Raw genomic sequence first — 13,265 nt, forward strand, 5'->3', positions numbered from 1 at the left:
CCTGGACCCGCCTCCTGCCTCCTGGCTGTCCCGCCACCCCCACCATCCCACCATGACATCACAAGCTGAGCAGAAAACAAGAGTTGGATGCTCAAACAACTGAGCCACCCAGAAGCCCCTGAATATACTTTTTTATAGTTCTAGCCACTCCACCATATAGAAGTCAACTTTATCTTCTCAGGCTAAATACTTATGTTGTTTATATTTTACATATATGTACAATTTAAATATATAAATCTATATAAATATCAGTTTTTAGTTTAATCTCATACAACAGCCTTACAGTACTTTTGAGTATTTCAGACGTTTTTATTTAGATTGCCTCTGGCAGTATTACAACTTTGTTCAGATTTAGTATTCTAAGTAGTGACAGTACATAGATAAGATAGATAGCAGTATAAGATCAAGTAAAGTAGGTCAGAGGTTTGATTATTGCTTTCCTGCTTGGCTAGTGTGATGGGAGATAAGAGCACTGGGCTAAGAAACAAAACATGCTATTAATACCCATTTTCACTACAGCGTTCATCCACAAGTGATTTAACTTCTATGACTCTCAGAGACTTCTAAACATATGAAAATAATAATGCCTACCAGTCCCATCTTCCAAGGTTGTAAAGTTCTTGCTAAAATTGTAAAATAAAATACAAAGGCAAAGTTGTCTTTCTCGTTATTTGCTACTTTCTAGCCATTTGGGTACTGCTCTTTAGGCAACACCTATGCATTCCCTTTATAAAGCCATTTTATTTTTTTTAATTTTTTTATTTTTTTAAATTTTTTTTTTCAACGTTTATTTATTTTTTGGGGGACAGAGAGAGACAGAGCATGAACGGGGGAGGGGCAGAGAGAGAGGGAGACACAGAATCGGAAACAGGCTCCAGGCTCCGAGCCATCAGCCCAGAGCCTGACGCGGGGCTCGAACTCACGGACCCCGAGATCGTGACCTGGCTGAAGTCGGACGTTTAACCGACTGCGACACCCAGGCGCCCCTAAAGCCATTTTATTATAAGCTGAAAAAATAAAACAATAAAAATTTAAAGAATAAAATAGATATTTATTTATTTTTTTTAATTTTTTTTTTTTTAACGTTTATTTATTTTTGAGACAGAGAGCATGAACGCGGGAGGGTCAGAGAGAGAGGGAGACACAGAATCTGAAACAGGCTCCAGGCTCTGAGCTGTCAGCACAGAGCCCGATGCGGGGCTCGAACTCACGGACTGCGAGATCATGACCTGAGCTGAAGTCAGTCGCCCAACCGACTGAGCCACCCAGGCGCCCCGAATAAAATAGATATTTAGTTTAACAACAAAATGAATTTATGTGAGGAGAGCAGAGAAATTGCAATTTTGAACATGCAAACCATGGTGAACCACAGGAAAGTCCTAAGAACAAAGGAGGAGAGCATCCTTTTTTTTTTTAATTTGTTTTTTCTAACGTTTACTTATTATTGAGAGACAGAGAGACACAGAGCATGAGCAGGGGAGGGGCCAAGAGCTGGAGAGACACAGAATCCAAAGCAGGCTCCAGGCTCCAAGCTGTCAGCACAGAGCCCGACGCGGGCTCGAACTCACAAACTGCAAGCTCATGACCTGAGCCGAAATCAGACTGAGCCAGCCAGGCGCCCCGAGAGCATCCTTTTAATAGAGGGGAAAAAAACAAGTTGGCAGAGGTTGTTAAGAATGGTCCATGGGGGGGGCGCCTGGGTGGCGCAGTCGGTTAAGGGTCCGACTTCAGCCAGGTCACGATCTCGCGGTCCGTGAGTTCCAGCCCCGCGTCGGGCTCTGGGCTGATGGCTCAGAGCCTGGAGCCTGTTTCCGATTCTGTGTCTCCCTCTCTCTCTGCCCCTCCCCTGTTCATGCTCTGTCTCTCTCTGTCCCAAAAATAAATTAAAAAAAAAAAAAAAAAAACACGTTGAAAAAAGAATGGTCCATGGGAAGAGGGTGAGAGTTCAGGGCTGTGGCAACTTCTCATTGGCTGGGTTGCTGCTGGCCAAGGAGAAAATCTTCGTCCTGCTAGGGTATTAAAGTAAGCCTCTTCTTGTCTGTGGGAGTATATAAAGTAGGCTGTGACAAATGGTACATGCCTGAGAGTTCTCCCTTCACGACTTCCCAATTCCATTTTTAATGAGGTTTTCCTTTACACATTTTCACAGAATCAACTGTTGTACCACTGAACACTGAAGAAAGATCATTTCTACAGGTGCTATATTAATTTTATAATATATGAATTTTTTTAATTGTGGTGAAAACACATAACAAAATTGACTTAATCGTTTTTAAGTGTACAGTTTAATGATATTAAGTATATTCACAGTGTTGTACAACCAATCTCCAGAACCTTCTCATCTTGCAAAACTGAAACTCTCTACCTATTAAACAACTCCCCATCTTTCCCTCCTCTTAGGCCATGGCAATCAACACTGTACTTTCTGTTTCTATGAATTAGACCACTTCAGAGAGCTTATATAAGTGGAATCATCAATATTTGTTTTTGTGACTGGCTTTTTTCACTTAGCATAATGTCTTCAGGGCTCACCCTTTTATAGCATACATCGGATTTCCTTCTCTTTTAAGGCTAAATAACATTCCCTTGTATGTATACACTACATTTTGTTTATCCATTCATTCACCAATGGACATTTTCCACCTCTTGGCTATTGTGAATAATGCTGCCATGAACATAGGTGTGCAAAACTATATGAACTTGTTTAACAATACATATCTGTGCCTTAGTTTTTGTTTAATAAATAAAAATGAAAAGAAAGCTTATTCCTTTGAATGCTCCAGTTCAAAATCATAATGCCTACCTGTGATTACACCTAACAGTGAGTAACTGATTCCTTCAGTGGATTAATGCATTTGCCTTTCAAATTCCAAGATCTGTAGTCTAATTTAAATGTAATCAAAATATATTGACAGGTATTTAAAAATGACAATATTCCATGGGAAAAAAATGACAAAATTAAGAGTTTTTAAAATTCACATTTGGTTAAGGACATATTTACAACAAAATTATTTAATTTTTTTGTTTACCCCATATACTAAGACCTACATATTTGTAGCAATTTTACAAAAATTTTAAGCCATACTTTCAAATTTTAGAAATGCTCATAAAGTGCTTATAACTGAAAATCTTTTGTAACGACATATGATAAAATTTTGCATTTTCTGTAGGAAAGAATGTAAAGTAAGATTAAGTTTAGACTATTTAAGCCATCACTTTAGGAGCTATTATGAGAATTCAATAAAGTGGCCTTAAGAGATGATACTGTTTCAACCATCTCATGGTACAGGTAGAAATATGAAACACAAAGAATCATGAACTTGCCCCAAACCACATAACAAGCCATCCTCAGAAGTCATATATTACATAATAATTGTAATGCATAATTGTATATATTGTATATAATGTACAATAAACTAATTATTTAATGTTATTGCTATTAGCTTTGACAATATAGGCAACTCTTGATTATTCAAGAAATATCTAGATGATTAAATAGGTACAGTATAATGGCAACAAACAGTGCTATGTCAAAGCAGGTACTTAAATATCTGTATCCTTTTGTTTTTCTATTCCTTTACCTACTTCTTATGGAGCAGATAAGAAAGTAAAAAAGATTAAATATGAATCTATTGTTATTTTTACTATCTTAGCAACACTAATAACAGGTTTGTTGGAAAAGATTAAAATTATTGCATAGAGTGAGGTTTTTAAATTACCGATCAATGTATGTTTATAGGAAATTGCTTGACCTATTTAAAGAATTTTTTTTAATTGCATATATATCCAGAATTTAAGAGCTGGGTGAGACCTTAGAGATGACCTGATTCAACTCTCTCAATTTACCGGTGAAAAAAGTTGAGATTGGAAAGAGGGACCTGACCAAAGTCTCCCAACTAATTAGTGAAACTAAAGCATCGGTCATCTAAATCCCAGTCCAGTCCACGCTGCCCTCCTCACTTCCACATTCATCATGATACTTCCACATAGATAGGAAGAAAGAATTACATCTGATTTCAGATCTCTCAAAAGTAACGGTTTTGTGCTAATAAATGATTTAATGTTTGATTCCTTCACTAAATTTAGTCAACATCAATTGAATATGGCTAATTTATGATAAAGGTCATTAAAAAAACTTTATATAATTTACTGTGGCACCAAATATTATTAGTATTTAGCAACAGAATATATCACTATTTGAAAATACGCTAGATTAAAGGGGTCATCTCTTGACACATATCAAATCAACAAATACAAGGATATTCCCTAGTGTTGGGGAGAAAAATACAAAGAGGTGAAAGGGTAAATAATAATGAAGGTTAAGATGGTTCAAGAAAATAGAGTTACAGAAGGAATGGCTCAAGGAAATGCATGAGCAATTGCTAACAGGAATGGGATCAGATCAAGGAATGAACTGCTCCAAGGGTACCAAGGCCCAGAAAGGCTTTGTGAAAGAGGGCAGTTGAGCTGGGTTCTACTGCAGTGCTCCTGGAGAGGTAGAGAGGAGAAAGGGCAGCAAAGGCAAAGGGAACAGTGTACTGAGAAACAAAGACAGACATGGGCATGATTTACTCAAGAGGGAGTTATCCAAGTTGGCTAGAGCTACAGGTCTGTGGCTAAGGAAATACTACAGGCTGACGAGGCTGAAAAGGAAACTTGGAAATCTGGTTTCGAAAGTCCATTGTATTTCCTCCCTTCTCTTTTCTAAAAGTCAAAACTCTGGTGAGTTTTAAAAATATATTAGAATTCATTCTCATTCTAACGGAAAATAAAACAATAGCACCTTGATTTTTTTTTATTTTATTAAAAAAAATTTTTTTTAACGTTTATTTAATTTTGAGACAGAGAGAGACAGAGCATGAACGGGGGGAGGGGCAGAGACAGAGGGAGACACAGAATCGGAAGCAGGCTCCAGGCTCCGAGCCATCAGCGCAGAGCCCGACGCGGGCTCCAACTCACAGACCTCGAGATTGTGACCTGAGTTGAAGTCCAAAGCTTAACTGACTGAGCCACCCAGGTGCCCTAGTGCCTTGATTTTTAAAAGGAAAAATGTCCAAACCATGAAAAGGAAAAAAGAGCCATCTAAAGTGAGAAAAGAGTCTGCTCTGTTATAGAATCCTTCTCTATGTGCTTATGTCTAATTTGAAATAATAAATGACTCAATAAATCCAAAATAATACTTAGGTTAGTAATATTAAATCACTCACTAATGACATTATCATACGACTTGAGAAAAAAAATCTAACAAATTCAATTTTAAAAGGATAACCAACTTTTTTGTGGCTCACAAAAGCACTGTCTGACATAATTACCTATGTAATTCGTAAAACCTCATCTACCTAAGCCAAAAAATCTAACTGTATAAAACTATCCCGACACCAGTTTTAGAATTTGCATTGTTTTACCCTCCTGTAACTTCATCTGTGATTGGATGTTCTGCTATGAGGCTGTTGGGGAATGGACAAGAGTAGCAGACATTAAAGTCTAAGAGTCTACCACCAAAACAAGAACAAAAACAAAAAAAATCCTTAAATGGTGTGGACTTTTTAGAGGCTTCAGGGAGGTTATGAGAGAGAAGGATAACTCTAGGACCTCACTGAAAACACTAGCTAAGGGAGATCTCATGTTAGGAGCTGGTGATGTCCCACATATTTATCTTTAATTAGCTGCCTGGAATTTAGAATGTCTTTTCTCAAAGAAACATCAAAAATGGTAACAGGCTAGGCCAAACAAACAAACAAAATATACTTTAGACAATAACAAAGATTAAAGACTACACATTAACTGTGACAAATAATAAAACTAATATAAATATATTGTAACATGTTCAAAACACAGGCTAGCATGTGGGCCTAGCACTCCCAGGGACAGACCTTTTACCCCAGCTTATATGAGCTGAGTTAAATGTCCCCTCTCACACATCCCCAGTTTCAGCAAATCAGGATGACTCACTGACCCTAAAACACATTCTCAGTTCCATGAATTTTTAGTCTTTGAAGCCCTTCTCCTTAGTCTACCTATACAAATACTCTCTGACAATATTCACATCAACTCCACATGGTGACAGCTGAAATATTCTAAAAACAGGGCTTGTATATTCTTCTTACAACTCAAGACCGTACTGCAGGTAAAAGAAGTAAAGATAAGAATAGTGAAGAAGGACTTTTCTGACTTTCCTAGGCACCATCTAGGCCTAATTCTGACAGATCACAGAACCACAGGTCATGCCTTCAAAGGACCCTTTGGATTCCCAAGGTGGAACAGCCATGACTTTATAAGCTGCATGGGTGCAGTGACCAAGTGTCCTCATTCTTTCTCCAGAGCCCAGAACTATGCCCACACATGGTAAGGAGAAAAGAATAAATCCTTATACAAGCCTTGCTTCCAAATTTCATCATCATCCTACAAGAGTCCTCCTTCCTCCTGTACCACTCATCCTCCTCTCCCTTCTGCCCCTCCAAAAACAAGCAGACCCTTTATGCTCTAAGTTTAACTCCCAAGTAAACACAAATTTTGCATCAAAATATGGGCTACTATTATCTGTAAACAGAGAGCAATGCCAACCACCTCCACTCCCCACCCCCCTCCCCACCACTACCAATACGTACTCCATGAACAATGGCTGTTTAAAAACATGCTGCCAAAAAGAAATATGGCAGTTCAGGAGACAGCTGGCCTTATTGCAGGCATGCTGGCTATTAACTCTGTAGGATATTTCTATGCTAAATTCAGTTACACAAAAGGCTACTAATAAGATTTATTTTAATAAACAAATACAATAGATATTGTAAATAATTGGGGTATTTATAAGTTGGAGAATACTAAGATTCACCAGGTTTAAAATTTTACATACAACTTTGATTTTATATACTTTGAGCCTAGTATCCCAGTCCTAATAATTTTAATGTACTCATAAAGTAAAAGAACAGAAGGAAAAAAAGTTCAATAACATCAGAATACCTACTCCCATGCCACCAACTAGTATAAAGTTCTACAGCAGTCTATACTTTCCTGTGTAATATACACTGAGATTAACTCATTGTTCAAAATCTCTAAAAATATAATATAGGGAAGTAGAGAATTATTTTTGTTGTTTTTCCTAAAGTACAGCTTTTTCAAAGTTTCAATACTAACGTATAAAGTGTTAACAGCTGGGGCTCCTGGGTGGCTCAGTTGGTTGAGCATCAGACTTCAGCTTAGGTCATGATCTCACAGCTCATGAGTTTGAGCCCCGCATCGGGCTCCCTCTCTCTCTGTCCCTAACCCACTCACATTCTGTCTCTGTCTCTCTCAAAAATAAACAAATATTTAAAAAAATCTTCAGTGCTAACAATTATAGTAAAAGTAACATTGTCTGTGTTAATACTCTATGGGTCATATTCTGTATTTGCTAGACATGTGCCTTTGAAAAGCCCAGTTTTTATACATTGCTTTGAGCATCACCATATGTTTTATTAAATAGTACCATTTGATATAAGAGCACAAAATGATATTTTTCCAGAAACCGTTTGCCCTAGGGCAAAGATCTCTTGCATCACCAAATATACTCTACAAATCTGTAACTATTCTTGTTATGACAGTCCAAAGCAGATACACTCATTTACACTTAGGTAGAAACTTCAGTGGAGAGAAATATTTAATGGACTAATAAAATGGAGATAGAAGCATGTAACTACAGTCTGGGAATGAAAGCACTCAAGGGCACAGAGCCTAGTTCATATCTTGCTCTCTGAATAATCTGTGTCCTTTCATCACTCACCTCTATTTCTCAAGACCATCTTTTCTCTCCACCCATTTTTATTTCTCCCTCTTTCCAAACATCTGACTCATCAACTTTTATTCAGCTTCATGTAATAAGCTACTCTTCTACTTTGAAACTCCTTCACTCAGATTTTCATGAAATTATAGCAAGAGGAGATCCTTGTGGAGAGCAGTGTGAAGTTGTGAAAGAAAGGTAACATGGAGAGCATAGGATAGGGGGTGAAAGGAAATGGGACACCATGGGGTTCAGGTCTGTCCTGCCTGCATCTAAAAAAATATCTCTCCTCACAGTAGAAAGGCAGAACAAACTATATCCCACTAAGCCTCTAAGTTGGTTTAAGAAATACCATCTACCTACAGCAGGTAGCTCATTACAGAAAGCAAGGAATCAGTCTCAGGTTTCGTAAGTGGATAGCCGGGGCATGGGTGAATACCTTCCCTCTAACTTGTTAGTGAGAGGTCACTTGTGTTCCAGTGGCTACTCTCACTTCTCAGACTTGGTCTACAATATTATCTTATATGCCCTTCACAGGCTAGTAGCAAGTTTTCACATGAGGCAACTGCACAAAATTTCCTATCTTTTTCATATTTTTTGACAGCAGCATCATTAGGAAGGAATTAACCAACACAGAAAAGTGTATTCTACCTTTGCACTCAGTTTTTGTTTCTGAGACTCGAGAAGTAAGAAAGCTCTGAGATAGGAAGGGAATAATAGACAGGAATGAGAACTTCGGGGTGTGGCTCTGGCTGAATTGAGATTGGAGGACCTTGACGACCTTGTCTGTACTCTAAAGTATGCAAAGTACAATTATCTGCCAAAGCTGATGTTCAGCTCTGCACAATTGTGTAATGGGAAACCCTGATGCAATGCTTAAATAACCAAAATCAGAGATGAAGGGAAGGGTACATCTTTCCCAGCTCTCGTAGGTACAGGGTAACCTCAGTGTAACAGCACATAGAAGATTTAAAGAAAGACTCCATTAAAAACTGCCTTTTAACCATTTCCTTCTGCAAGGGCTAATTAAAACAGCTTATTTACCAGTGCCAAACATGAGATTCCTAGCTGAAGAAGTTAAAGCCACAACAATGTCGAAGAATCATTGTGTCTCACAGAAATAATTCCAGCACACATTTTTCTCTACAAAATGTATCCCACATATTGTACTGTAATCATGCTGTAACCACGATTCCATTTACTCTGACAACAAATACAAAACTACAGGAATATATTTTCATTTCTAGGGAAAGGAGGCAGAGTCATAATGTGTAAGGTTACTCTCCTCCACTGCTGGAGATGCAGTGCCACACTGCAAAAGGACTAGAAAATTGTAAATCATAAGATCATTTCTAAAATCCCGTTAGGCTAATTTTTTTGTAATTTCAGAAACTTTTAAGTGCTTTAAAACCAAAAGCAGGTGCGCCTGGGTGGCGCAGTCAGTTGGGCGTCCGACTTCAGCTAGGTCACGATCTCGCGGTCCAGGAGTTCGAGCCCCGCGTCAGGCTCTGGGCTGATGGCTCAGAGCCTGGAGCCTGTTTCCGATTCTGTGTCTCCCTCTCTCTCTGCTCCTCCCCCGTTCATGCTCTGTCTCTCTCTGTCCCAAAAATAAATAAACGTTGAAAAAAAATTAAAAAAAAAAAAACCCAAAAGCAACTGAAGCAAATTAAGAAAATCAATGGCAAAATGTAAAAATAACATAATAGCCCAACTGCTCCCACTAGAAGAGCTGCATAAATCCACCAATAGACGATCCCTGTCAAACTACAACCGCTAAGGGGAAAAAGTTTGCTAATTTAAGAAAATTGTATACATGCAGGCTGCTGGGACGACCTCTAGGTGCTGCTGTAGAGAGACCCCCTTTCTAAAGACTTATTTCTTTCCGGGTATTTTAGCCTCCCCCACCCCCTGACTGCACTGCACTGCGCAAAGCCATTACAGACAATCACTTCAAACATATTTGCTGCTGAAAAAGCCTCAGAAACTAACATCCTGCAAGGTTCAAGAGAACAAACAATGGCTTTTTACTTTTTGTTCCAAATTATAGTATAGATGGATGAGTTAGACTAAACATTAGCAGGTTTAGCAGATTGTGTCAATGCAACCAGGAGGCCGAAGAGACGCAAAAAAAGACAGCTACCACTGAAGCCCTCCTCCTTCCCCCAGCCATCTCTACAAAAGGACTATTATTAGTAAATGTTAAAACCAATCCTGTGCATAAGTTAAAACTGTCAGACGAGACTGGGAGATGTGGGAGTACAGGGTGGAGTGGTTCCTGCGACGAGCTCTTAGCAGCCCAGGCTCCATCTGATATGTCAGCCCCAGCATCCGAGAAGCTGACGAGAGATGGAAGCTCAGAGGAAAACCCTGCGAGCGTCGCGGGGGGAGGGGGAGGCCTTAACGTTCGGATCAGATTAACCAGTGCCAGACCGCGGTCCCCGCGCCCCGCATCTCCTCTGATCCGCAGCATCCCAAAAGCCGCAGGGAGCGAGGGACTGCAGGGCCGGACGAAGACGGGGCAGCCAGCCGCTTTACCTGTGATGGACCAGGTCCAGCGGTAGAACTCCACGGTGTCGTTCAACGCCGTGGACACCACGTTGAGGACACTGCCCGGCTCCGAGTCCAAGAGCCCCATCGCGGCTGTAAGCGGGCGCCGGCGGCAGCGGGAGGAGAAAGCGGAGACACCGCGGGCGGGTTGACCCCGAAGGCGACGCCGACGGAGTGAGAGGCAGCCGGGGACCCCTCTAACGGCGGCGGCCCAGCTGCGTCTTCTCCTTCTCCTCGGGGCGCCGCGGAGGTAGGGATGCGGCAGCTGCGCCGACTAGCCGGGCGGAGGAGAAGGTACCGTCCAGGCTCCCAGGAGAAAGAGGAGGAGGAGATCCCGCCGTGAGCTCCAGGCGCTGCACCAGTCTGCCGCCTCGCGCCGCCGCCGCTCCAATCCCCTCGGCCCGAGTCACGTGGCCGCGCGCGCGGGGCGGAGGGGCCTCCGCCCCTCCTCCCGCCCGCGCCGCTGGGACTCTTGCGCAGGGATGCTGCGGTCGTGGGGTGGCGAGAGCCAGGTCCGCGCAGGCGCGCGCCGCCCCGCACCTCTCGCCGTGCGGGAGCAAGACACCTGGGCCCTTCTGAGCTGTCTGTCTTCCCACCGCCCACCCCGCGAGTCTCCCTAAGGCTCCTTCTCAGTCTCGGTCGTCAGGAGGAGAGTACGCCGCCTTCCCACGGGTGACCTCGCTTCCTCCCCGATACATCTTAGAAAACAAGACAGGGAAGAATGGGCGTTTTGTGAGCAAGGATGAGGTAGGCGAGGTGCTTTGGTCCTTACCTGTCATTCACTTCTATTTCCTTTAGGTTCGGTGTTTTCACCCCTACTAGCACATGTCTGTCCTGACAAGAGAAATGCACAAGTTATCCCTCTAAGTTAGTGAAGTGATATTTGTCTTCCAAGCTACACTGTGATTGGACTTTGGGGTCTACTCACTAACCAATTTACAAATAATTTGAATGAATGCTTGCGTGTGTTTTGTAGACTCTTTTATTATACCTGGAATAATCAAAGCAATATAATTGTCTTAAATAAGGTCATTATGGCTTCAGACAAGAGGGAGGACGGAGAGAGCCCTTACTGTTAGAGAAGTCCTCTTGGACCTGAAGAAGTTGAGGTGAATGTAAAAGGATAATTGCTCAGGAGACAAAGGACAATCTAGGGGAAAGAAGAAAATATTAATTTTTTATTTTAAAAATTGTTTAGATAGTAAGGTGGGAGCCAACAGTATAATATACCCCTGAAAAGTAGCAAGTATAATCTACATACAGTTCTTAATTTGATAGTTTCTGATGTCAACAAGACCTTTGAGAATAAACTTCTCACCTACTTGTTACTTAAACATGTCACCTACGTTTTGTTTAACCTTTTCTCCAGGTGTTGGTTTAGGATGCTCCATTTAAACCACTGAGCCAAGTGTGTGATTGCTTCTGCTCTTTGGCACTGTTAAAATAATAGGAATGCTGTTTTTTAGCATATTTGGATAATTTGTTTGTTTTCCAGTTGATTTGGTTATATGTTCTTTGACTTTATTTTATCTTGGCAACATCCTAGAGGATAAGAATTATTTTTAGTTCCTCATCGAGGACCTAACCCAGTGCTATAAATAATAACTAATGAATATTTATGATGATGTCAACATTATAACATACTTATTTCAGAACATAAAGACTATTATAAGTGGCAGGAGATTTGGGGAGAGAAGAGGTAATTAAATGTAATTGATTTATTATATCAAGCAACCACAGTCTTCTTTAATGCTGTATTCTTGAAGTTAACCAAATAAAATGTAATTTATCAAATATATTTACCAGATTAAAGTTTTTGGATTGAAATTATGGTTTCTCAAGTCTCAACCCCAAAGTTATGTGTATCATACAGAATTTAGTAGATATCTATATACACACAGTCAAACTGTAATGCCTGAAGAGTAGATAAAGATCAGTGATCTACTCTATGTACTTTGATGATCTAGTGAAGTTCACATTAGTTTGACCTTCACCTAGAAAATTGATTACTACTTCTATATAGTGAAATCCTGGATACTTTTTATGGAGAACAGATCCCCATCCTCACCCACATTCACACACACAAAACTTCATTCAGCATCTTAGTTGTTTAATGCAGTGTGAACTTGTTATAACAGCTTCAAGTATTTTTCTAGCCTCTCTGTAGTAGAGGCCAATTTAAGCCCCTCTATTCACTAGGGGGCGCCTGTCACATACAAGAAAATCCTAGACAAGTGATGACAAAAAGTCAGGAGTGGCACTTACACTTCCTTCACAGTACCGAGAAGAGTAGTATGTTTATTTGCATTTATGATCTGTCTAATCATACAGCATTAAAAGTACCCTAGAACTTACCCACTCTGGAGCTCCATTACCCAGTATAGAGACTAATAGTCCAGTACATACTCAATTCGCAAAGGGAAGGAGACCTGCATGTTCATTCACCTAGAGTGACAACCATCTAACCAAAACCTTGGTGGCATCGTGACAGAACAAAATCAAATATATGCATCCATAATATCTGCAAAATTTTGAGGCCTAGAGTTATTTGTTGTGGATTGAATACAAATAAGATATAGTTATCTACAAAAAATTGAGAGGGGATATGATTATCATAAAAATTGATTTTATATAAAATAGCAAAATATTTAAACATTTCTTACAGCCCATGCAGAGTTAACAACATAAATCAAGCTGTCCATTTTTTCCCTAGTGTTTCTGCCTTTCCACATTGTCAATATCATTAGCAACGTGTGCTTTCAAAAAAAAAGTGAACCTAAGAATCTGTTGAATCAGGAATGAAAGCATGTAGTTTGATGAAGAATCGTAGAAAGGCCTTAAATGTTACATAAGTAAATTGTAGATAATACTTACAGAAAATGGAGAAAATCCTTGGTAATAAAGTTGACCCTTGAACAACACAGGTTTGAGCTATGTGGGTCTACTTATACATGGATTTTTT

The 13,265-nt window shown here is 40.1% G+C and overlaps 1 protein-coding gene and 1 long non-coding RNA gene across 2 annotated transcripts in view; one reads left to right on the plus strand and one right to left on the minus strand.

Annotated features, from left to right (window-relative positions):
- Positions 1–10,681, minus strand: part of ELOVL4 (ELOVL fatty acid elongase 4) — a 34,156-nt gene extending 23,475 nt beyond the window's left edge. Inside the window, exon 1 of the mRNA XM_040474011.1 lies at positions 10,292–10,681. Within this exon, the coding sequence (XP_040329945.1) occupies positions 10,292–10,391 (100 nt within the window). The 5' untranslated portion in view covers positions 10,392–10,681. The remainder of the gene's footprint in view (positions 1–10,291) is intronic.
- Positions 10,682–10,704: 23 nt separating this feature from the next.
- LOC121029707 (uncharacterized) overlaps positions 10,705–13,265 on the plus strand; it is a 29,500-nt gene continuing 26,939 nt past the window's right edge. The window contains exon 1 of the long non-coding RNA XR_005789848.1: positions 10,705–11,050. This is a non-coding gene — a long non-coding RNA (uncharacterized LOC121029707). The remainder of the gene's footprint in view (positions 11,051–13,265) is intronic.

This window comes from Herpailurus yagouaroundi, unplaced genomic scaffold, assembly GCF_014898765.1.
Source record: "Herpailurus yagouaroundi ecotype Mexico unplaced genomic scaffold, PumYag 139, whole genome shotgun sequence".
NCBI classification, from domain to species: Eukaryota; Metazoa; Chordata; class Mammalia; order Carnivora; family Felidae; genus Herpailurus; species Herpailurus yagouaroundi.